This window comes from Ovis aries, chromosome 6 (genome assembly GCF_016772045.2).
Source record: "Ovis aries strain OAR_USU_Benz2616 breed Rambouillet chromosome 6, ARS-UI_Ramb_v3.0, whole genome shotgun sequence".
In the NCBI taxonomy this organism is placed as follows: Eukaryota; Metazoa; Chordata; class Mammalia; order Artiodactyla; family Bovidae; genus Ovis; species Ovis aries.
In genome coordinates, this window is record NC_056059.1 from 105,685,313 (window position 1) to 105,711,119 (window position 25,807).

General features: G+C 48.5%; 1 protein-coding gene across 3 annotated transcripts in view; it reads right to left on the reverse strand.

The window, feature by feature from the left end:
* SLC2A9 (solute carrier family 2 member 9) overlaps window positions 1–25,807 on the reverse strand; it is a 216,777-nt gene that overhangs the window by 18,310 nt on the left and 172,660 nt on the right. For 2 of the 3 annotated variants that reach the window (XM_042251651.2, XM_015096629.4), the window contains one exon: window positions 7,220–7,347. In XM_042251651.2, coding sequence (XP_042107585.1) covers window positions 7,220–7,347 — 128 coding nt within the window. Of the gene's footprint in view, window positions 1–1,403; window positions 3,337–7,219; window positions 7,348–25,807 lie in introns of those variants that run through there. The other variant, XM_042251652.2, reaches the window with a different exon arrangement.

Here is a 25,807-nt window from a genome sequence, read left to right on the forward strand (position 1 = left end):
TGAGTCAAAGTCATGCCTTCAAGGTTTCCTGAACAATCCCTGAAAACCCAGAGACCCTGGCGGAGCTCGAGCTGGCAGGAGCCCTGCTTCTGCAGTCCACAGAATTCTCCAGGCAAGAATTATGTCCATGGGCAACAGGAAATGTGTATACTACAATGCCAGGTGAGAAAAATAAAAACCAAAGCAAAACAAATGGTTCTAATTTTTATAAATATGAAAAATTACCAGTATTTGAAGGAAGGGTAGGAAACAGCATCATTAACCCATAACATGAATGTTTTCACTTCATTTTCTTTATATTTTCATAGTTTCTACAGTGCACCATGTAGAATTAGAATTGCCTCCTAACTATAGAAGGGCTTCCCTGATAGCTCAGTTGGTAAAGAATCCACCTGCAATGCAGGAGACCCAGTTCGATTCCTGGGTTGGGAAGATCCGCTGAAGAAGGTACAGGCTACCCACTCCAGTATTCATGGGCTTCCCTTGTGGCTCAGCTGGTAAAGAATCTGCTTGCCATGTGGAAGACCTGAGTTTGATCTCTGGACTGGGAAGATCCCCTGGAGAAGGGAAAGGCATTCTGGCCTGGAGAATTCCATGGACTGCATAGTGCAAGGGATCGCAAAGAGTCAGACAGGACTGAGCAACTTTCACTTTCACTTTTCCTACCTATCATCTGTCTTTCTATCAGTTGTCTTCTGTTACTTTTTTGGTGGTAATCTTCATTGTTGCTTTATGTCTGTGTTTTAAATTTGCATAAAAGTTCTGGGCTACAGACTCCACTCCATGTTTTACTTCTTTCTCCCCTGGGTTTAGATTTACACGTCTTGTTGATCAAGATTTAGTTCATTGCTTTTCACTGCCGCATAACTCTGGTACTGCGTACCTACTATGCTTTATGCTTCCCCCAAGGTGTAGCTGCTCAGGTTACCTTTCATCCCTCGTTGCCACAGATAGTACTGTAGTTGATATCCCTATACGGTCTATCTTATGTACCTTTGCAAAAATCTCTGGGCGGAGTTTGGGGTCACAGGATATATGGATACTTAATATTAATTGGGCTTCCCAGGAGGCGCTAGTGGTAAAGAACTTGGCCTCCAATGCAGGAGACACAAGAGACGTGGGTTCAACCCCTGGGTCGGGAAGTAACCCTGGAGAAGGAAATGGCAACCCACCCACTCCAGTATTCCTGCCTGGAGAACTCCATGGGCTGAGGAGCCTGAGAGGCTACATTCCATGGGACCGCAAACAGTCGGACACGACTGAGCGACAGAGCAATATGATTAACTGGCACTAGAGTGCTCCACCAGTGCATGAGGGCTCCTGTTTCCCTAGGTCTCTCTCAACACTTGGTATTCTCCAAGTGTCTAATTTTGACAACTGGGCAAATACACAGAGGCATGTTACTGGGGTAGTTTGCCTTTATTTGATTTAAACAAGTTGCTTCTCTTCCCCTGTGTTACCATTTAGGTTTCTTGTCTGGGAATTGCCCTTTCCTATTTCTGTCACCTCTCCCAGAGGGACGCATGCTCTTTGTTGACTTGTGGGAGGTCCTTCCTACTCTAAGTGCTGATCCCTGATCAGTTTAGAGGTCACACATGGCTTCTGTCATCATCTGTAGAACCCTTGACCTTGCTATTCCTCATTGGCTGGAAACCTACCCCCCCCCGCCCCCCGCCTCATTTTGATATAATTGGACCTGTCCCTTCTCTCCCCACTGTTCGTGCTGTTAGGGGTCTTGTTCATCCCCAGCCTGGGTCACAGCGATACCTTCCTACTTTGTCCTCGGTTTGATTTTTAGTTTCACTTTTCACACTTGGTTCTTGAATCCATCTGGAATCATTTTGCACACTTCATCTATTTAGTCCCGGCTCCTTCTCTTTAAGTTTGAAAGTTTTGCTTACACAAAGGGTTCAATAGAAAGAACTATTAAAAAAAGTTGCTGACCTATAAAATGCCCTCCCTCTAAATAGAAAGGAAGAAGGGACCGAATATTTTTGGAAGGCTCTGTGCTTTGGAACTTCTGAACTGTGGAGCCAGGGTCATATCCATGGACGTCCTGCCTGGGAACCAATGGACAATCAGCACTGCACTAATAGGCAACTGGGGAAGGGAAAAAATGAGCTGGGCTGAAGGTCAAGTTTAAGGAGGAAAGAAGGCCTGGCCATCAGGTGGGCCTCTCAAGACGCCCTTGTTTTATGGATAAAATCTTCTGATGATGATGCCAATGGCAGTGTTGAAATCATAGAAATCTTCTGTGGACCAGTTCAGAGGTGTCTGAGTTCAACTTTGAAGGCAGTGCGGCTGATTGGCTGACACTGGTCTGTAACTAAAGGTGATGAAGACCAAGGAAGTGTGGTTGGTCCTGACGGCAAGGTGGCTGTCATCAGCTTGGCTGTCCGTCCAGCCAGGGTGATGCATCTGGGCCAGGTGCTGCCGTATGTAAGATCCTCCTCCCCTCCTCCCCACTCTGCAAAGTGGATTTACTCTGCTCCTGACTGCTCTCCCCACCCCATCCCCATTCTCCTGCCATCATCCTAATCTGACCCTGAGGACCATTTCCTCTGCAGGTGACAGATAACCCCAGCCGCCAGGTCTCCCTGTCCACAAGCTGTTCTCTACCTGCTCAATCCATCCTCCAGGCAGCCAGGATGAGTCCAGAATGGTGAGTACTGCTTGATCTCTATCATTGTTTCCTAAATATCTGCATGGCTGATTCTCAACCACAGTTACACATTAGAATCATCTGGACCACTTTAAAAATACTGATAATTCCAACTCGCCTCCTCCCCCCAAACTGATTCAGAAGCTTGGTGATGGTGGTGGCAGGTCCCAAGTATTAATCATTTATCTTACGCACCCTTCCCCCGACCCATGGATCTCATATTTCTGGAGCTGAAAACCCCTGGTCTACAGGATCAAGGGCAAGTTTTCTAGCAGAGCATTCAAGGTCTAGTAGGGTCTACCAGGCATTTACTGATGAAATATCAGATGTCTGACACAAAGGCCTGGCATACAATTACTATTTGTAGTTAGTATATGAATATTCACTTTGTTTCCTGCTAAAGTATGTCCAGGCCCTTTTGTAATCTACCAGGAGCCCTATCACCCCAGAACTGGCATCGCCTAACTCCTCCTAGGGGTCTCAGGGGCACCCTGTGCTCACCCTAGGGGGCAGCAGTCAGGGACTCAGCGTCACACCCACCGGGCTTCTCCACCTGGGTACCTCCGACCACACGTCCAAGCCTGGCTTCCAAAACCCACCTGTACTTGTTGTCAGCTATGCAACACCTTGACTTTGGCTCAGGGAGACTGATTTGGGACTTCTGGCCTCCGCAGCTAGAAGAGAGTAGATTTCTATTGTTTTAAGCCACCCAGTTTGTGTTAATTTGTTACAGCAGTCCCGGGAAAGGCACATACTCCTCATTCCTCAACTCTGTGTTACCACTTTGCTGACTTGCATCCCCTTCAGACTCCCTGAGGTCCCACCTGCTGAAACTCATCCACCTGTCTGCACCTTTATCATCCCCACCCATGGTCTGTCTTCCACTGTGACCCATGTGTAATAAAGCTTTGCAAGCGTTGTGATATACTCTCACAATAACTCTAAGAGGAAGCTCTGTTATCATCCCCCATACACAGATGAGGAACAGAGGTCTGGAGAAATCCCAGCTCAGACAGCATATCAGCAGAGAGCAGGGACTCAAACCCAGGTCCTCTGATGACAAATCCTGAGGCCTCAACTTCTTTCCAGGCTTATTAAGTGCTACAAGCAAAGCTCCTAAAGTTGTGGCTCTCTTGCCGGGGAGCAGGGTAGGAAGATCCACGGAGTGATTGCCCGGGCCTCTCAGCACGCAGAAGCATCAGTCAGCTGGGAGCCCAGGGGCACGTGGTGATGAGCAGGTCTGCCCTGCAGGCTGACAAGAACCAGTGTTCATCTCAGTGCTGGGGAGAGTGGCCTCCGCGCCATGCCAGGGGCTTGACGCAGGATTCCTCAGGTCGGTAAGGGGGATAGCCATGCCTGCTCTGACCACTAGCTTCTACCCTAAATTGGTTCCCCTAAATAATATGCTTGAGGAATTTGACAAGACCAAATCCACAATCATTTAGACCCTTTGCTGTTGTTGTCATTTAGTTACTCAGTTGTGTCCAGCTCTTTGCGATCCCATGTACTGCAGCCTGCCTGACTCCACTGTCCATGGGGATTTCCAGGCAAGAATACTGCAGTGAGTAGCCATTTCCTTTGTTGGCAAAGTAATGTCTCTGCTTTTGAATATGCTGTCTAGGTTGGTCATAACACTTCTTCCAAGGAGTACGTGTCTTTTAATTTCATGGCTGCACTCACCATCTGCAGTGATTTTGGAGCCCCCCAAAATAAAGTCTGACACTGTTTCCACTGTTTCTCCATTTATTTGCCATGAAGTGATGGGACTGGATGCCACGATCTTAGTTTTCTGAATGTTGAGCTTTAAGCTAACGTTTCACTCTCTTCTTTCACTTTCCTCAAGAGGCTCTTTAGTTCCTCTTCACTTTCTGCCCCAAATGCCAAAGGCAGTGACACGACCTGAGCCTGATGCCTCCCAGGGAATGGATCAGAGACCTGGCTTCCAGGCCTTCCCAGCCCTGTCTTTCTTTGCCAGCCCCTATACTTCTCCCTGAACTGCCGCAAGCCCTGAAACTTGTACCTGTAAAGAGTGATTCCCCCAGCCCTTCTATGACACCTGTGCCCTGATGCCTCTGAGAGGAATCAGCCAGTCTGGACACTGTAAGACTGGCATGCACAGGTGTATCACTTGTGCCTAGTGGGGCCTGGCTCTGTGGATAGGGGGCACCACTTCTGCCCCTGAGCCTTTAAATAAGGCTGTGCCCTCCTTCATCTTGTCCCCTGCCCCCAACCAGGCTCTCAGCATCCCTATGACTTCTCTATGAGAGCATCCTGATAGCGCAAAGGGCAGCATCCACAGATGTGGTGACAGTCTTGGCATATGGCTCTTGCAGAAGGGATATTATGGCACTGAGGGTCCTACTCTGCCCTGGCTCATCACAGCAGGGTGACCCAGCATGAACAATGATACCAGAAACCTCTCAGGCTCCTGCCAGGTGAGCGCCCAGCTGGAACTGAGTTGGTTGGAATGAGGGTGACCTCTAACACATCTTCAAAGCCATCAGTTATTGGGTTATTGTGGAAGGAGTGTGAAACCTGTAAAAACCATGATGGGAGACGAAGTCTGTGGCTGTGACTGTGTTCTTACAGATTCTCACCAGCTCCCGGGCCTCGGGCAAGTCTCCCAAGCCTGCTGAGCCTGACTTCCCTCCTTGAGAAGCAGCCTAGGGAGGGGAAGGACACAAACTTTCTGGTTTTTCTCCTTCCGGACACTAGGCAGCATGCATTTCTCCTTAGGTAAGGTGTGGCTATGGGATTTTCACTCATGGGAGTTTGCCTGGAACACACATTACTGCCATGCCAAGGTCTTAACTGGCAGGTGTGAGACTGGCCACATTCCTCCACCTACCATTGGGCAGTTATTCCAGAAGGGGAGGGTTCTGCCAATCATCATCCCTAAAGCTCTGGGGCAGAAAGTGAAGTTGCTCAATTGTATCCGACTCTTTGTGACACCATAGTCTGTAGCCTACCAGGCTCCTCCATCCATGGGATTTTCCAGGCAAGAGTACTGGAGTGGGTTGCCATTTCCTTCTCCAGGGGATCCTCCTGACCCAGCGATAGAACCCAGGTCTCCCTTATTGCAGGCAGAATGCTTTACCGTCTGAGCCACCATATGCTAGGGGGGAAAAAATATCTGGGACAGAATCTCCGCTTAATCTATAGGAAGATGGGAAGCCGTGAGCTGAGAGAGAAACAATTGGAAGAGAATTTTCCCCACAACAATGAATATTTTACTGACGCCCAGCTGTGTTGGCTTGGAGCCAAACTAGGAGAAGCCATTGAAGGGTTGAAGTCAGTTGAACAGACAACTTGTTATGCTCTGAGCACGGCCAGACAAACGTGCCCCGAGGATGGAGTAGATGGATGTGGATTCCCTGGTCCATGGTCTCCCTGTGTTACTTATGTTTCAGAGATGCAGTGGCTGTAACTAAGTCAGGATGCTTTACAAGTTACACAGTGGGGCAGCCCTTAACTCTGAGACTGAGAGGACAGAGCAGTAGATGGAGAATGCGGAAGAGGAAGAGGGGGCTGGGCAGAGCCACCAGTTTGAATGATGACTTGGAACCTTGGGCTGACCCTGTCTACTCCCTGAACCTCAGCTTCTCTGTAGGATGGAGAGGATGAGAAACCACAGTGCAGGGCTGCCTGAGGGTGTCGTGAATTCCTAAAACCCCATGCCAGGGGCCTGGTGCAGAGTAACTGCTCCACAACTGGGCATGCAGGAGTTCCCATTATGTGGGCCTGCCTGCAGCAGAGTCTCTGAAATGTGCTGGGCTTGGTGCTAGTCAAGGAACAGGCAGAGAATTAATGGAGGGGCTGGGGAAGGTTGAATTAAGCCCCCAAAATGGGGGGTGGGTTCTTGCTCAGAGGTTTCTGATGGAGTCTCACCTTCGCCAGTGGTGTCATCTGCTCTCTGGGCAGTGGGGAGCTCTGGTGGGCCTTAGAGCAGGGAAGCCTGATCCTCCCTCTTGGAGTGCAGCTGGCCCCTTGCTCTGTGAGGAACACTTGCAAAGTCCTTGTATTTTGTGTTCCTGGCCCTGGAGAGCTCTCTGATATCATTTATCTCCTCTCTTGTCTTTTGTGCGCCTTTGGTTCCAGCCACACTGGCCTCCTTACACAAAGAGAACTTGTCTCTGTTCCCTGGGTTATCATTCTCCTGTCAATGGTGGTCACCCTTGGGACAATGACCCCCATTATCTGTGGTGATGCTGAAGACAATGAGGGTGCTACAGGCATGGCGGGGTGGCATGGGCACTGGAACCATGACACAGACCTTGTCTCACACCAGGGCAAGTGCATTGCACGTTTGAGATTCTCACCGAGGTTTCCCTGCAGACCTTCAGTGATGCGAATCTGCCCCATGACAGCCCTTAGCACTCAGGGGCAACTCCCAAAAGATACAGGAGGGAGAAAGAGGATTCGAGTTTGGGCCAAAGCACATTTCTCCTATCCTCAGGCCAACAGAGTTTCCATTTGAGAGAGAATCAACCTCTGCGTTATGAATCATCCATCACTTGGAGGGGATCTCATGACCAAGAGCCCCCTTGTCAGTCTCACCTGAATGAATGGGAAGAGGAGGCCGATGGCGAAGTTGGAGAGCCAGTTGACGGTGCCCACCACGGTAAAGGCAGCTGGCCGCTCGGCTTGCTGGAAGAACTCGCTGGTCAGGATGAAGGGAATGCCACCTGCAACCAGAGCCAGGGCACGGGTTAATCATCCCAGGGAGGTTTGGCCACCAGCACGCATCTCTATTTGGCAGGGGAGCCCCTCCTGGTAAGAGGCAGCTCTGCCTGGGAAAGTGACACCTTTGGGCATGAGTGTTGGAATTATAGCCTGTAACCCCTAAAGATACACAAACCATTTCTCTGACCTGGTCCTCCCAAATGAGAGATGATTCGTCTTCTAGGCTCTCCTGTCTCAGTTTGGGAATCACTAGGTTGGACTTCCCAGGTGGCAACAGGGGTAAAGAACCCGCCTGCCAATACATGAGACATGAGAGACTCGGGTCTGATCTCTGGGTTGGGAAGATCCCCTGGAGGAAGGCATGGCAACCCACTCCAGTATTCTGGCCTGGAGAATCCCATGGATAGAGGAGCCTGGCAGGCTACAATCCAGGGGGTCGCAAAGAGTCAGACATGACTGAAGCGACTTAGCACACACACATAGGCTGGATTCACTCATTCCATCAAGATTCAGTGATTATTGACTGTGCTGGGGCTGGCCCCACAGTCCTGGAGGAGCGTGGTCATGCCCCTGTGCTTCTGAGACTCCCTTATCTGTTGGGGGAGAAAGGATGACTTGTTTATTACAAAGGAAGTGGGGGAATGATAACTAATGCAGCATGCGATAAGCGCTGGAGGAAATGCTCAAGGCAATGGAGGGGGTGGAGATCCACGTTAGCAGTGGTGGGGAGAGCTCTCTGGGCAGGTGATGGTGGAGATACGGCTCGAAGGAGGAGATGCAGCTTGTGAAGATTTGGGACAATCATGCCGATTGAAGGACGAAAGGGCAGAGACCCTGAGGGATGAAAAGGATTGAGAAGACTTCTGAGAGTCCCTTGGACTGCAAGGAAATCAAACCAGTCAATCCTAAAGGAAATCAACCCTGAATATTCACTGGAAGGCCTGATGCTGAAGCTCCAAATACTTTGGCCACCTGATGCAAAGAGCCTGCTCGTTGGAAAAGACTCTGATGCTGGGAAAGATTGAGGGCAGGAGGAGAAGGGGATGACCCAGGATGAGATGGTTGGATGGCATCACCGACTCAATGGACATGAGTCTAAACAAGGTACTGGAGATGGTGATGGACAGGGAGGCCTGGCGAGCTGCAGTCCATGGGGTCACAAAGGCTCTGATGTGACTGAGCGACTGAAAAACAGCAAAGTCTATAACAGAGGCTATCCTGTTTGGACATCTGAGGAAGAGGATAGAGGAAGGGGATGGGATGACAAAGCTGAGCAGGGCCAGTTTAGCAGCCTCTGGAGATCAAGGAGAGGGGCTGTCACTGAGGAAAACCGATGAGGGGTTTAAAGGAAGGGTTGGTGTGATCAGTTTGTGTTCCATAGAGACCACTGCTGTTTGGAGGAAGGACTGGAGGAGGCAGAGGTTGATGCAGGAGGCTATTGGGGCTGGCAGGAGCTGGTCTACAGGGTTCGGATGGTGGCGGTGGGGATGGATGGAAGGGGCTGATTTGGGTAGTTGCCACCCCATGGATACAAAGCTTTCAGGGTGAGCGTTGCACCCTGAAACCACAGCACTCATCGTCAGGTTCAACCAAGCAACCCAAGGTCACACAGCCAGGACCAGCTAAAGCCTGTGTCTCTCCAGAGCTTTCACTACGACTGCCCCAGCAGGCTGCCAGCAAGCTTTGGACTCTGCACCTTAAAAATGACTCAGAATGGACCACCCATGCCCCATGCCCTGCCCCTCCCTTGCTAGACTGTGAGCCCTCCAGGGAACCTGGCATCTCCATTGGCCTGGCAGAGTAGACAGGTGACTGATATTTACATACTTGAAGTAAATGCTTGACATTGATTTTGAACAGGTTTGATATACTGTTTGCTACAAGAAAGGTGGACGCTTCATCTTGGAGGTGTCTATCAAAATGACGTGCAGGAACAATGGCTGCACGCTAAAATGGGACACAACCAGCCTCAGGTCTATGGGGCATGTGTGACTGTGTTGGCGAGTGTGCCACACACCCACTGCCATGAGCCTTGCTGCACATCCCGGGGGGCAGTTCACAGCTCTGCTGAAGCCTGAACAGGGCCGAGGGCTGGTGTTTCACCTTCCTGACTGCCCTGGGTGTGTTTGGAAGCATCTGCAGGTAACTTATTAACACTGCTGCCGCCGGTTTATTAGTTTACAGTGGAGCAGAATGTTGACAAACCTGCCTCCGTGCGCTCTGTTTGCTGTTCAGGGCTGAGGCCACGGTAATGGTGCCTCCTCCCAGCACAGGACCTAGGACACACATACCAGGTACTCTGTAAAGGTTTGCAAGATCAGTGGAGGAACGGTTAAGACCCCTAGGTTCACAGGACATCTACATCATGTCTCCTCTCCCTCCTTCTCAGGCCTTCAGGCCACCCTCGCATGACAAATATAAGCAACCATGGCAATCCTGCACAGCCCACTGTGCCTATGGGTTTTCATTTCCATTATTTCCTTCAAACTCCCCAGCCATAGAAGGTGAGACATGGTGGGTTAGGGCTCTGGTGTCAGTAAGAACAGGTAGGATCCTGTTCTGGGTCCACCAGATCCCTCTAGAGTGCAGATCTATCACAAGCGAGGTAAGATAGAAGGGACTTACTAGTGGGAGGAGGGGGTTTGTGAGGATTAAATGAACTACTGTGTGCAATCACTTAGTATAAGTCTGCCTCAAGTGAGGTACTGAATAAATGTTAAGTTATTCAATAATTGTCAGCTACCAGAAAAAAGTTTTAAACTCATCTGCATTATTTCCTCCCATTTTATGAGTTAATTGTAACTCAAAGAAGCGGGGTGATTAGCCCAAGGTCTATTGACAGGAGTGATGACGGTAACGGTGATGACAGTGTGATGGTAATGGTGATGATGGTGATAGTGGTGATGGTGATGATAGAGGTGATGGTGATGATAGTGGTGATGGTGATGGTGATGGTGATGATACTGGTGATGGTGATGGTGATGACAATGGCGATGGTGATGATAGAGGTGATGGTGATGATAGTGGTGATGGTGATGAGAGTGATGATGGTGATGGTGATGGTGATGACAATGGTGATGGTGATGATAGTGGTGACGGTCATGAGAGTGGTGACGGTGATGAGAGTGGTGACGGTGATGATACTGGTGATGGTGATGGTGATGAGAGTGGTGATGGTGATGAGAGTGGTGATGGTGATGGTGATGACAATGGTGATGGTGATGAGAGTGGTGATGGTGATGAGAGTGGTGACGGTGAGAGTGGTGATGGTGATGATACTGGTGATGGTGATGAGAGTGGTGATGGTGATGAGAGTGGTGATGGTGATGAGAGTGGTGATGGTGATGATAGTGGTGATGGTGATGAGAGTGGTGATGGTGATGACAATGGTGATGGTGATGATAGTGGTGACGGTGATGAGAGTGGTGATGGTGATGAGAGTGGTGATGGTGATGAGAGTGGTGATGGTGATGGTGATGACAATGGTGATGGTGATGAGAGTGGTGATGGTGATGAGAGTGGTGATGGTGATGACAATGGTGATGGTGATGAGAGTGGTGATGGTGATGAGAGTGGTGATGGTGATGACAATGGTGATGGTGATGGTAGTGGTAATGGTGATGGTGGTGATAATGCCACTGGTGGTGATGATGGTGCTAGTAATGATGGTGGCAGTGGTGATGATAATGATGCTAGTGATAATGATGGTGATGATGGTGATGGTGGTAGTGATGATGCTAGCAAGGATGGTGATAATGACAGTGATCATGACAGAAATGATGGTGATAATGATGAAGGTAGAGATAATGGTGTTGCTGCAGCTGCTGAATGATGGTGGTGGTAACTGTGGCAGGCATTGGGAAAAGCTCTTAACATACATTATTTCACTTAATTATCATGACTATGTGGTCGTAGGATTCCCTGGTTGCTCAGATGGTAAAGAGTCTGCCTGCAATGCGGGAGACCCAGGTTCAATCCTTGGGTCGGGAAGATCCCCTGGAGAAGGAAATGGCAACCCACTCCAGTATTCTTGCCTGGGAAATCCCATGGATGGAGGAGCCTGGTGAGCTACGGTCCATAGGGTCGCAAAGAGTTGGACACGAGTGATCGACTTCACTTTCACTTTTTTTGTGCCCTATGTGGTAGTACCACATGATAGTTAGAGCATGGCTGGGGGTATCACACAGTGGTTAGTGCATGGGATGGGATGTATTTATTCATGGTTAAGGGCACTGGGCAGTATATGGCACTCAGCTTCTGTGTCTCTGGCTCCGCTGTTGTGACAATCAAGTTTTCTTGGACAACTGCAACCCTGGTGTGCACCATGAGGAGCTGTCTGACACAGGTCTAGCCTTTCAACCTTTCTCCTGCAGGAGACAAATCTGATTTCAATTCCCACATCTCTCTCTACTGGCTATGTGACCAAGTGAGTGAGTGAAAGTCACTCAGTCGTGTCCGACTCTTTGCGACCCCATGGACTGTAGTCCCGCCAGGTTCCTCTGTCCATGGGATTCTCCAGGCAAGAGTACTGGAGGTAAGGACATCTATGGCTCTCCATTTTCACATCTATGAAATGATGCTAAGACTAGTTCCCACCCCTTAGCATTGTTTTGAGGATCAGATGCAGCAAGCTTAGCAATGTGTGTGTGTCCTGACATTTATGCTCCTGGCAAGCTTCCCTAAACATTTCCTTTAGTTCCCTTCCTCCTCCTCTGCTGTTTCCTAGCTCTTGCCAGGTACCTGAGAAAAATCTCAATTTCTACATAAGAGAAATAAAAGGCAGCTGTCCAAACTTTCTTATGATTCATATTCATTAAAATTCTTCAATGGAACCACTATCATCAATTTCAAAAGCCCTTTAAAAGGTCTAGAAATCCCTTTAAAAATCTCCATCAGTGTGTCTATAAATCACATAATCCTTTAAACACATTTCCCCCTGGAGTACTAGCTTTGAAAAATAGCTTATTAAAATTTTTAAATCAAATGTAATCATTTTGAAAATTCTTTATGGCTATTCTGCTGCATTTTTTCACTAGGCTTTATCTTGTTTGCTCATTTGCTCACCCATTTTCATCCAACGTTTATGTACCAAGTCCTTTGCTGAGTATTTTCAGAATCTACTAGTTTTCTGAAATCTACTGTTTCAGAATCTACTAGTTCACATCCTAATCCTCCACTGGACACGTGAGAAGACCAAGGCACAGAGTAGCAGAATGGCTTGTTCAAGGCAGTACAAGCTGTAAATGATAGTGCATGCCAAATTGTGTCCGACTCTGTGTGATCTCATGGACTGTAGCCCACCAGGCTCCTCTGTCCATGGGATTCTCCAGGCAAGAATACTGGAGTGGGTTGCCGTGCCCTCCTCCAGGGGATCTTCTCAACCCAGGGATAGAACCCACGTCTCTTGTGTCTCCTGCATTGGCAGGCGGGTTCTTTACCACTAGTGCCACTTGGGAAGTCGGACCTGGTTCTAAAACCAAGAGCTTCTGCTTTAGGGAAAAGATTGTCTCCCTTGCTCTTTCCCTAGGAGATGTTAGACAGAGGATAAAGACAGGGTTTCTAAAGAGGTTTGTTTTACGATGGTAAGCACAGCCTGCTGCTTGAGGACAGGGAGCTGGCACCAGAGCCCAGTTGATGCAGGAAGGAGGCTGAATGTTTGGGAAGCCCCTTAGCTTTGAGGCTGCCTGTTCAGCCAAATGGGAGAGGCAGGGCTGTCCTTTTGTCTCTGGGGAGCTCGGATGCCCACACCCTTGTAGCCCTTGCGAGGTTTGTCCCATCCTGACTCAGTGGGTGCCTCTGGCTCTGCAAACTGCAAGGTGGGAGGTTTTGACCCTCCTCTAAGCCTCAGTTTTCCCACCTATAACCTGAGCGCAGGGATGAGCTATTTGAAACCTTGGTAAAACCTGTTTACTTGGCGCATGTAAATTATGGCTATGCCAAGGCGCCCAGGCTAATGGCTAAGAGCACTGGCTTTGGAGTCAGATAAACTCTCCACTTCCAACCTGTGTGTGTGACCACAGGCAAGTCACATGGCTCTAAATTTTCCCGTCCATAAAATGAGGATAGAGATATAGTTCCTACCTCTTAGCATCATGTGGGGATTAAATGAGACAGGGCTGAGGACTTCCCTGGTGGTTCAGTGGATTAGAGAATCTGCATTGCAAAGTGGGGGGCTCAGGTTTGATCCCTGGTTGGGGAAGTAAGATCCTACATGCCTCAGAGCAACAAGAGAGGATCCGTGCACTGCAGTGAAAGATCCCACAGGAAGCAGCAATGATCCTGCGTGCTTCAACTAAGACTCGAGCAACCAAATACATAAATACTTACAAAAATGAAAAAAAATGAGACAGTGCTTAGCAAAGTGTACAATACATAGCAAAGGCTCAATCATATCAACTGCTATAGCTCTTCTTCTCTTCATTCATTCACTTAATATATGTTCATTGCGTATTGACTATGAGCCAGATGCTGGGGGGCTTCCCTGGTAGTTCAGCTGGTAAAGAATCCGCCTGCAATGCAGGAGACCACGGTTTGATTCCTGGGTTGGGAAGATCCCCGGAGAAGGGATAGGCTAGTCACTCCAGTGTTCTTGGGCTTCCCTGGTGGCTCAGCTGGTAAAGATTCCACCTGCAATGCAGAAGACCTGGGTTCTACCCCTGGGTTGGGAAGATCCCCTGGAGGAGGGCATGGCACCCACTCCGGTATTCGTACTTGGAGAATCCCCATGGACAGGGGAGCCTCGTGAGTTACAGTCTATGGGATCGCAAAGAGTCGGACATGACTGAGCAAATAAGCACAGCACAGCAGCACTGATTCTGGGATGTCGATGGTAAGAAGCAGATGTAACTTCTGATTTCAAGGAGCTGCCAGCATCTGGGGGCCCACTAAGTCAAGAAAGCCAAAGCCATCACAAGACTAATGTTCTCCTGGACCACGCCTCTTCTGAGCAATTTTAACCATAAAGACAGTTCATGTGTTAAGTACTTCCTGTGTGTCAGGCTCTGGGAAAGTTTTCCCTTTGTGGAGATTTAAATTATTTCAGAAATCAAGTGATAAATTCCATAGGGATATGGCATCAGACATGGTTAACCATGGGTAAGGAAGAATTACAAGTCACCAGGAGTCGCTGGTCTGAACTGAAAGAACAAAGGCAGCTTGCTCCTTTTGCATCCAGAGATGCTGCAAAATTGCGTACCACCTGGGAACTTTCCTGGCGGTCCCGTGGCTAAGACTGTGCTCCCAATGCAGGGGACCTGGGTTCAGTCCCAGGGAACCAGATGCCATATGCCACAACTAAGAGTTTGCATTCTGCAACTAAAGATTCTATGTGCTGCAATTAAGACCCGGCACAGCCAAATAAATAAATAAAATAAAATATTAAAAAGAATCAGGTGCCACCTGTCCAGCCCCACCCTCATCTGCCAAATTCAGAGACTGAGGCCAGAGAGGTGAAGTGTGAGTCTCCATGTTTCAGGATTTCCAAACTAGCCTGTCTGCTCTAGTCAATATCCTTCCAGGGAATTCCTAGTTCCTGCGCATACTGACTATTCCCACTGCTGGGAATGCCCCTGGCTTTGGACACACTTCAGGTCACAAGGGATATAGCAGCTGGTTTATCATGGGCTTGGCTCCCAGTTGTTGTTTGTTGTTCAGTCGCTAAGTCGTGTCCAACTCTTTTTGACCCCATGGACTGTAGCCTATCAGGCTCCTCTTTCACTATTTCCTGGAGTTTGCTCAAATTCATGTTCATTGAGTCAGTGATGCTGTCTAACCATCTCATCATCTGTTGCCCCCTTCTCCTGCCTTCAATCTTTCCAAGCCTCAGGGTATTTATTTTCCAATGAGTTGGCTTTTCACATTAGGTGGCCAAAGTATTGGAATTTCAGCTTCAGCATCAGTCCTTCCAAAGAATATTGAAGACTGATTTCCTTTAGGATTGACTGGTTTGATCTCCTTGCAGTCCAAGGGACTCTCAAGAGTCTTCTCCAACACCACAGTTCAAAAGCATCAATTCTTTGGTGCTCAGCCTTCTTTATGGTCCAACTCTCTCATATCTGTCCATGACTACTGGAAAAACCATAGCTTTGACTATACAGACCTTTGTCAGCAAGGTATACGGACCTTTTTAATACACTGTCTAGGTTTGTCATAGCTTTCCTTCCAAGAAGCAAGCATCTTTTAATTTCATGGCCTCAGTCACCATCTGTGGTGACTTTGGAGCCCCCAAAAATAAAATCTGTCACTGCTTCCACTTTTTCCCATGAAGTGATGGGGCTGGATGCCATAATCTTAGGTTTTTTAATGTTGAGTTTCAAGCCAGCTTTTTCCCTTTTCACTTCCTGGAGGAGGAAATGGCAATCCATTCCAGTATTCCTGCCATGAGAACCCTTGAATAGTATGTGGCTCCCAGTAGGTGATAGTATATAAGTTATGCCACCTTTCTCCCCTTTCTCCCAGCCTAACCACAGCCCAAGAAGTTAGCCAGCAGAGGTCCTGACCCCAGCCTGTGTTCTCGCTTGCATAGAGCATATCTCCTAAGGAAAGGGAAGGGAGGGAAAAGTGAGACTCAAGTGCGAATTGAACTAGACAGAAGGAGGAGGCCCTGTCCCCACCACCTATTCCTCCCGTGGATGGTGTCATGTTGTCTCCTCATTCCTTTATTCTTTGCTTGCTTATTATATTCTTTGAGGGCAGATATCTTGTTTCTTTTCCTCCCTGTAGCAACCTGCATCTATTAATAGATGTTTATGATTAATAGATGCTTGTGGAATGAATGACTAGACAGGAAATGATGACAGTTAAATAGGTCTTGTAAGTGTGAGTGGAAATTTACTCTGTGGATGGCGGGCTAACCAGGTCCTGGGGCCAGCATGGGGCAGAACACGGGACAGGGTCTAGAGGATGGTGTTTGGGGGATTCCAGCTCAGGATGGGGGAGATAGGATAGAAGAGGCATTGCCTGGAGGGTCCACTGGGCAGATCCCAGGGTCTAGATCACTACGCAGTGGGGTTTGGAGTTTGTAGGTGGGAGGCGCAGTGGCCAGCCAAAAGACTTTGGCAGGAGATAGCCATAATCAGATTTGTGATGGGAAAGTACTGCCGGGCACTGAGTGGAGCTTGCGTTGGTGAAGGGAGAGTGTGGAGGCAGATAAGGATGCTGGTTAGGACATGATCATTGAGAACTTGAGAAAAAAGCTGGAAAAATGTTTGTGTAATTTCTTCTTCATCTTCTGTGATTCTCACTGGAATTTGCATGGGATCAATCATAGACTTAGCTGCCTTCTTGAACTGTGCTCCACTGAAACACAGAGCGAGTCCCCTCTTGACTACCAATTAGTGTGTTTTGATAAAGACTTTATTCCAGTGGAATTTCTTTCATCTGGACTGTTAAGAAGACCCATTCTTCAGGTTGAAGGTTTCTGTGCTGGAGTTTCTGGGGGATGCTTTTGAAGCATTTCAGGAGAAAAGAGGCCACATAAGGCCACATGGACTCTGCTAATTCTAATTAAAAATGAAGAGCTGCACACTCGAATGAGTGCAGGCAGCTAATTAGCAGGTAGGAAAACACAGTTCAAATCTATCAGGGCCAGCTCACGGTGATGTGTTTGTTCTGCTTGGTGGGTTCACACCCTCTGATGATGCTACGAAACTTGGTCAGGAGTTTACATTTCCACAAAGTCAGAGATCAGAGGTCTCCGTAGTCAGCTCTCCTGGGCACATTTCAACATCCTTCCTTTGGTTGAGCACTGGAAGGGCTGTTGAAGCAGACATGCAAGGGTGCCTGGATAAGGAAAGGTCTTTGGTACGGGTGCTGCAGTTGAAGGCAGCCTGGATAGAGCCAAGGCAGTCACACCCTGAGCCTGGGTCTTGGCAGAGTGGTTTTCTATGTTCATTCCCTGTGCACAAATGACTGAGTTGGCTCTGAGCTGAGGCAGTGCTGGGCACTGGGGATACAGGTCCAACGGAGTAATGGTCCCCGGGCTAGATGGCATCTTAGATCCTGTGGGTTCATGGTGCTGTCTCGAGATCCCAGAATGCCGAAGCACATGTGGTTGGTGGTCCACCCTTATTTCAGGCCCCCCTCCCATCTCAGGGCAGCTGGCCCAGCACCCTCCTGCCAGATGCAACACACGGCTTTGTCTGGCTTTCCATCAGCCAGAGGGCTGGGGAGTTGACACCTCTTTCTCCCCAGACTGACAGCAGGGAGTTGGGATAAATACTTCTGAGGGGATGACTCTAAAATGTATATTTCCTATAGCTTTTCAGCAGGATTCTGCTCTGGTTGCCTGAAGAAGTAATATGCTCAGGATTGTACATTCCTTGGGTTGGGAAGATCCCCTGGAGGAGGGTATGGCAACCCACTCCAGTGTTCTTGCCTGGAGAATCCCATGGGCAGAGGAGCCTGGCAGGCTATAGTCTCTAGGGTCGCACAGAGTTGGACACGACTGAGCGACTTAGCATGCAGCAAGAACATCTCTTCCTTCCACTTCCTTCCTTTCCCACTTCAGTTGTCCATTTTCAGGTGTTTCCTGGGATCAACCCCCAAATATTAATAAACTACTTTCCTCGAGTCCTTGACTTAACATCTCTTTGTGGGGAAACTCATCCTTGTTTTTCAAAGTCCTGCATTGCCCAAGACTGAAGCCCAGGCCAGCCTGCTCTTTTCTGAACAGCAGTTGATTTATAATCTAGACTCCTGGGCCACTAGCTTGTCCCAGCTTTGCAAACAGAATATCCTGCATTTCAAAAACCCCGGTGGTGGTTGGTCACTGCAGTGGCATATTAACTTATCTCCTGACTGATTAGCAGAGGTTATTGTGTTTATGAGATGCGGGGAAAGAGAAAATTCAAGTTGTCAGTAATCCGGACAAACCGAACTGATCTCCAAAAGAACTCAGCAGCAGCAGAAGAGACAGTGGAAAGGGCTTTCAAATGTGAGTTTGGAGAGGGCAGGAGCTGGGCTTTGTGGAGACTCAATACATGAGCATGCTGAGAGCAAGAAAGGCGGAGAACGAAGTTTTCAACAAATGCTGCTGCCTGCTGCCAAAGGTGCCCTCGTGCCTGGCTATATGATAGAATTTAATCACTGCTTCTCTTTGGCTATAAGACGTTTCTGTAAACGCGACTTGGCTGAGGCTGACTTACGGCGGGCAGGCATTTTCAGATTCATCAGGAGTTTTCCTATGCTTTTTTCTAGTTCATCTTTGAGGGTGGCCATGTCGTGCCCCATTGATCAATGGGTGGGGGAGACTGTATGATGTGTTTTCAGAGACTTGGGGGCTGCTCTTGATAATGACATCGGGACACCCAGGGCAAGCTGAGATGGTCCCAGGCAAACCGCTGAGGTAGGAATCTGGCTCAAGGTGAAAACCCTCAACTGAGGTCCCACAGCTGGTCAGGCAGCGGCAGAGGAGGGATTCAAACCCGGGTCTACTGGACCTTCCATAGATCCTCTCAGTCAATGCAAACAGCTTAAAAATAATAATACCTACCACGTGCTGCCTGCCCATGGTGTGGCCGCCTGTGCAGAGCTATAGTAATTAATCAAGTGATTAACATATATATTAATTAATATATATTAATATATAATTAATTATATTATAGTAATTAAGAGCTGCTTGCTCTTTCTAGGTAGGTCGTGTTATCCCCAGCTTAAAGATGAAGAAACTGAGTCTCAGAAAGGGGAGGCGACTTGCCCAAGGTCATTCATCTAACACGTGGCAGGGATCTGACATGTGGTCTCCCTGCTGCGCCAGTGATGACACTGAGTTGGGCACAGGGAAGGAAGCCCACGGAAACAGTTAAAATGGGAGACCCAGGAGGGATGCTGGAATAAGTCTTGCGTGGCCAAGTTGAAGTGCTCTGTGCATGTGTGACCTCGACAGGCCTTGGGGCTTTTCCTGACTTTCCTTGGAGTGTCCTCAGCGGACAGCTGAGCTTATTCTTCTTTTCCAGGTGTCCTCCTCAGATCCTCGGGGTCCCCAGCTCCCACGGCCGTGGCAGATGTTCAGGCTGAGACAGAAACTCCCCTTGGAAGTTGGGGAGTGCTGTCTTTGCAGAAGTAGCAGCTCCAGCTGTGTTTTCATCCCAGATTGGCTGTGATATGCCAGCCTCAGTACAGCTGAATCATTTCCAAATCAAAAAGCTGAAGCCTATAGGGATCCGCTCAGCCCGGGCTCCTGAGGGTGAGGGGGAACAGAACCCTTCCTGCTGGGCGGGACCACAGCTGCCCACAGCTGGCCTGTTTTCATACCCTGAGTTCTCCTGCCCACAAAGCTGCTACCTTGCTGGACAGGGCAAAGCCAGCGAGGACAAGCTGCAGGTCCCAACCACACCTGGCCTGCACCCGGTGGTTCCTACGGGATCCCCTTCCCTTGCCTTCTCTTCTCACCTGAGAAACTCTCACCTTTTAAAATTTACCACTGCCCCCTTCCTCTGCAAGCTCATAACCCCCTGCCACTGGGGAACACCACCTGTCCATGCCCGCCCCTCCAAGGATCCCTGGGGGCTGAAGGGACAGGCCTGGCCTAGATGGAGTGCTTGGTGAGGGGTTATTGAGGGAAGGGGTGGGCAGTGAATGAATTGGTGGCCTTCTTAGCCAGGGCTGGACTCCAGGTCAGCCTGGCTCCTTTCTATGGAGTCCCATCAACACAGTTCCTTGTATACCTCAAGTGATGGGGAGCTTACTTCTTGTGAAAGAACGAGTTCAGCTGTTACATGGAACCTAGGCCTGAGTCCTGCTCCTCTCTGAGGCCCTGCCTTCGGGGTTCCTCCTTCCTCGAAAGGTCCTCCCTGAGGCTGGCATGTGCACAGACCACGTCTCTGTATCACTCACTGGTGCATCTTGGTACCTGGATCAGCACCTTGGGAGCTGCAAGCGGGGAATCACACCAGGGCCAGCGCACCGTCTGTCGCTTCTACACAAGCTGCTTGCTTCCAGATACCTGCATGGAGGCTTCCCTCCCATCTCTCAGATCTCTGCTCCATTGTCACCTCCCCTAAGGAGGTCTTCTGTGCCCCCTTGCCAGTCTCAGATAGCACCCTTCCACCATCTCCTCCCTCTCATTTTGCACGACCTTTCTTTCAAAAACTCAGTATTTTTACATACTTACATTTTTATGTGCTTACTCTAACCCTCCCCCAACAGAATGTCAGCTCCTTGGAGGCACACACATTGTCTGTTTTGTTCCATCTGTTCAGTCACTGAATCATGTCTGACACTTTCAACCCCATGGACGGCAGGCAGCATGCCACGCTTCCCTGTCCTTCACGATCTCCCAGAGTTTGCTCAAACTCATGTCCGTTGAGTCAATGATGCCATCGAACCATCTCATCCTCTGTCGCTCCCTTCTCCTCCTGCCCTCATTCTTTCCCAGCATCAGGGCCTTGTTCTACGCTCTGCCCTAAGTTCTAGAACAGTCTCACTGTATAGAGTATGAGAGCTCCGTGAACACTGGTCAATGGATGAATCCATGAATGAAACCGGCTGCTTCTCCACTGGGTTAAGTCTTACTCCTCTGCATCTCCCGGGACTAGAATGGGGTCATATGCATAGAAGGTGATTACTAACAACTTGCTGAATGAAAGACTGAAAATACAGCCACATTGCTAACATTTTGAGATTGGATCAAATTCCTTGCTTCAATATTCCAGTAGTGTCCCACTGCACTGAAAATAAAACCCTAGCTCCTTACGAGAGAGCTACAAGTTCCTCCATCTCTGGGCCCCTCTTTCCATCCAACTTCACCTCTGACATCACTTTTCTTCCTTACTGACAACACTCCAGCCTTCTCTTTACCCATCAAGTGAGTTTCTGCCTCAGGACCTTTGCACATCCTTTCCCTAGATCCTCACAGGGCCACTTCCTTCTCCAGCATCCCAGCCTTGCCTCCAGTGCTCACAGCAGCCTTTCCTGTCCATGCTCATTAAAGGCAACTCTTCTCTTACGACTCCAGCTCTCACCCTATTTATTCATTCTTAGTTCATGCCACTCATCATAAAGTATTAGTTTACTGGACAGGGTCCTATAAATACGCACTTGTTGGGGGTGGCCGCTTGGGGTCTGAGCACTCCCCCACTCTCTCCCCTCCAAGACGTAAGATGCAAGAGCTAAGATCATGTCTCTCTGCCATTCACCAGTGTGTCTTGGGTGCCGGATCAACATAAGGAGTGCTTGATAAATACTTTTAAATTAACGAATGCACCTTCCTGTCAACTTACTCATCCTGCTCCTCTTTACTGTACTTGATGCTCAAGTTCACGGAATTTGCACTCTCCAGGTTATTTTTCCAGTTTATAGGTCATAATTGTTTCTAATTATTTCATAATTTATACCATGCTCAGTTGCTTCAGTTCTTTCCTACTCTTTGCGACCCCATGGATTGTAGCCCACCAGGCTCCTCTGTCCATGGGATTCTCCAGGCGAGAATACTGGAGTGGGTTGTCATGCCCTCCTCTGGGAGATACTCCTGACCCAGGGATCGAACCCGTGTCTCCTGCATTGCAGGTGGGTTTTTCACTGCTGAGCCACAGAGAAGCCCTTTATAATTTATGTATGTATGTATGTTATTCACTCGGTCATCTCCAATTCTTTGAGATTCTATGGACCATAGCCCGCCAGGCTCCTCTGTCCATGGGATTCTCCAGGCAAGAACACTGGAGTGGGTTGCCATTTCCTTCTCCAGGGGATCTTCCCAACCCAGGGATGACACCTGGGTCTCCCGCATTGCAGGCAGATTCTTTACCATCTGAGCCACCCGGGAAGCACTTTATAATTTATAATCATGTATAATAATTTCAGGCTATAATTATTTGATGTTTATCTTATTAGATGATGAACTCCCAGAGATGGAAAATATCTCTGACTCTGTTTCTGCATCCCGAGTGTGGAACACAGTACCTGGCTCATGGTGTGTATTCAAAATATTTTGTTGAACAAAATAATTGGGACCATAACTGAGAATAGATAAAAGAGCAAAAAATGTACTGTAAACTGCCAAATAGGTTTCAGAAAATCCACGCACTGAAGCACATGCCTGAGTTTTCTTTATAAAGGAAGCCCCCACAGGCCCTTTTAAGACCTAAAAAGCTCGATTTTCTATTTTTGCACATGTTTTATTTAAACAAAAAAGCCGGGTGCACACAGGGGAACACCGCAGCGGTGAGACAGTACACGGACTTGCCCCAGCTCCTCCCCTGGCTCCTTCTGAGAAATGAGACTTCACGGTGGGTGAAATTTTCCATTAGAAACGCCATTGTCTTAGAAAAATAACCCTCAGCCTGTTCTGTTTGATGTCCTCTCAGAAGCAATTCTCTTCCCGAAGGCTTGTTTGATTTAGCGAAGACTCAGGTCTCCAGAGCTTGGCCTCCTGAACTGCAGAGCGCTGGGTGGGGGGTGGTGGGCGGGTAGGGGTGGGACCCACTTCTCCTAAGAAGACACCCACCAGGGGCAGCTTTCCTAAGCACAGGAAGCTGACCTGTGGCTTAGGAAACCTTGTAACAGCCCTGCTCCTTGAGTGCTTTCTGTAGGCTGAAATTCTATTAGGCACTTGGCAGAGATTTCTTTTACACTCAGCTTTCTCGTATCCATCATCCTCCTATTACAGGTGGGAACAGACCAGAGAGCTGAGCTAAGCTGCCCAAGGTCACACAGCTGGGAAGTGGGGTCCTGGCCTTAGGGCCCAAGACTAGAAGAGAATGAAGCCCATAGTTTCTTGACTACATCAAGCGGCCCATGGGAACATAAAATAGAGGAAATGCCATCTCATATTGCACAGTTTTCTTCCCCTTGTGCAGACTTGGAGCATCAAGGATGCTGTGACAGATGGGATGCCTGCGTGAGTGGTCGCTCAGTCATGTCCGACTCTGCAACCCCGTGGACTGTAGCCAGGCAGGCTCCCCTGTCCATGGGATTTTCCAGGCAAGGATACTCGAGTTAGGTAGCCATTCCATTCTCCAGGGGATCTTCCTGACCAAGGGACTGAAACAGATTTCCTGCATTAGGCGGATTCTTTACTGTCTAAGCCACCAGGGAGGTCCGATAGATAGAATAATGTCCCCGCAAAGAAGTCCACATTCTAGTCCCCAGAACCTGTGACAATGTTACCTTACATGGCCAAGGGACTTTGCAGATGGCATTAAGAATCTGGAGATGGGGAAATTCTCCTGCCTGTTCAAGGTGGGCTCTGTGTCCCCAAAATAAAAGTTCATGGAAGAGGGAGGCAAGGGGGTCAAAGTCAGAAAAAGAGACGTTATTGCAGAAGCAGAGGTTTGAAGATGGAGGAAGAGACGACGAGGAAAGGTCTGGCAGCAGCCTTGAGAAGCAGGAAGCAGGAAGGAATAAATTCTCCCCTCGAACTTCTGTAAGAAGAGCTGCCCTGCAGACTCAGTTTAGACTTTTGGGCTCCAAATTGTAAGATAATTAATGAGTGTTGTTTTCGTTGGCTAAGTTTGTGATAATATGTCACAAGAGCAAAAGCAAATAAGGCAGAGTCTAAAAGATACTCTGTTCTTGCAGACACTGGCGCCTTAGAGAGATTGCGGCTTAGAGCCAAGAGAGGGTTTCAAGGCCCTCTCTCCTCTCTGCTCCGAGCGTGTGGGCATCAGCATTTGGGTCGTAACCCGCTGCCCCTCTGCCCTGTGTTCTCTTCCTCCAGCTCTCGGGATGTTTTGTTCCCTCATGGTTTCACATCTTTTGCTCAGTTGACACCTTACCTCTAGGACCTTCCCTGACAAGTTGCAAAATCTTCCCAGAGAAGCTTCCTGGCCATCTCCCTGCTCAAATTTTCTCTGTAGTGCTTATTCTAGTCCAATATACTTGATAAGTGAATTTCATATTGTTTTACATTGTTCCCCTATACAAAGGATAGAAAGTCAAAGTGTTAGTTGCTCAGTCATGTACAACTCTTTGTGACCCCATAGACTACTGTAGCCCACCAGGCTCCTCTGTCCACGGGATTCTCTGGGCAAGAATCGTGGAATGGGTAGCCATTCCCTTCTTCATGATACACAAAGGATAACATCTGATTATAATAAACATTCCAGTTCAGTTCAGTCTCTTAGTCGTGTCCGACTCTTTGCAACCCCATGGACTGCGGCATGCCAGGCCTCCCAGTCCATCACCAACTCCTGGAGCTTGCTCAACCTCACATCTATCGAGTCGATGATTCCATCCAACCATCTCATCCTCTCTTGTCCCTTCTCCTCCCACCTTCAATCTTTCCCAGCATCTGGGTCTTTTCAAATGAGTCAGTTCTTCATATCAGGTGACCGAAGTATTGGAGTTTCAGCTTCAGCCATCAGTACTTCCAGAGTGACAGGCATTTTTTTTTGTTGTTCATTATCATTTTCCCCAGCACCTACAGGAGTGCCTGGCACATGGCTGCCATTAGTAACTATTCACTGAAAAAATGGATGCATTTAATCCTCACAACTTCCCAGTGAGGTGGGTGCTATTGCTATCTTTAATTTTCAGATGATGCCCAGAGAGGTTAAGCAACTGGCCCCACGTCAGTTGGTCAGAGGAAGAATAAGTACCTGAACCGTGGAGGTTCTTGTTCTAGGAGCTTCACTTTAGATTACTGTTAAGGGATGAATTGTGACATCTCTGGAATTTATGTATTGAAGTCCTAACCTCCAGTACCTCAGAATGTGACTGCATTTGGAAATGCACATTTTCAGATTAAATGAGGTTATATGCACGAGTCCTAACCCAATCTGATTGGTGTTCTTACAAGAAGAGGAGACTAGGACGTTGACACATAGACAGGGACAACCATGTGGGAACAGGGTGAGAAGTGGGCTTTCCGCAGCCAAGGAGAGAGGCTGCAGAAGAAACCAACCCTGCTGACACCTTGATCTTGGGCTTCCTGCCTCTAGAATTGTGAGACAACACACTTCTGTTGTTTAAGCCACTTGGTCTGTAGAACTTTGTATAGCAGCCCAAGTGAACTAATACACTCACTATACTTTGGTCACCTGATGTGAAGAGTCAACTCCTTGGAAAAGACTCTGATGCTGGGAAAGACCAAAGCCAAAAGAGAAGGGGCAGCAGAGGATGAGATGGCTGGATGGCATCACCGGCTCAATGGACATGAATTTGAGCAAACTCCGGGAGGTAGTGAAGGACAAGGGAGCCTGGCAAGCTGCAGTCCATGGGACCAAAGAGTCGGACATGATTTAGCAACTGAACAACAACAAATACTGGTTGAATTATGAGGCAGGGTCTGATCTCAACCTGCTTACCTGTTAGCCCCTCCTGCCGACACTCCCAGCTCCCCCGCGACACCACCAGCCTCCTGACTTCCTGCCATTTCCAAATATATCCTTCTTTCCATGCCTTTTAGCCTTAGGAAATGCTGCTACTACCTGGAATGTGCATAACCACCACCCCCTGCCTTCGCAATGATGTTGACTCCTAATTATCTGATATGACAAAAGAGACACTGCAGGTATGATAATATTA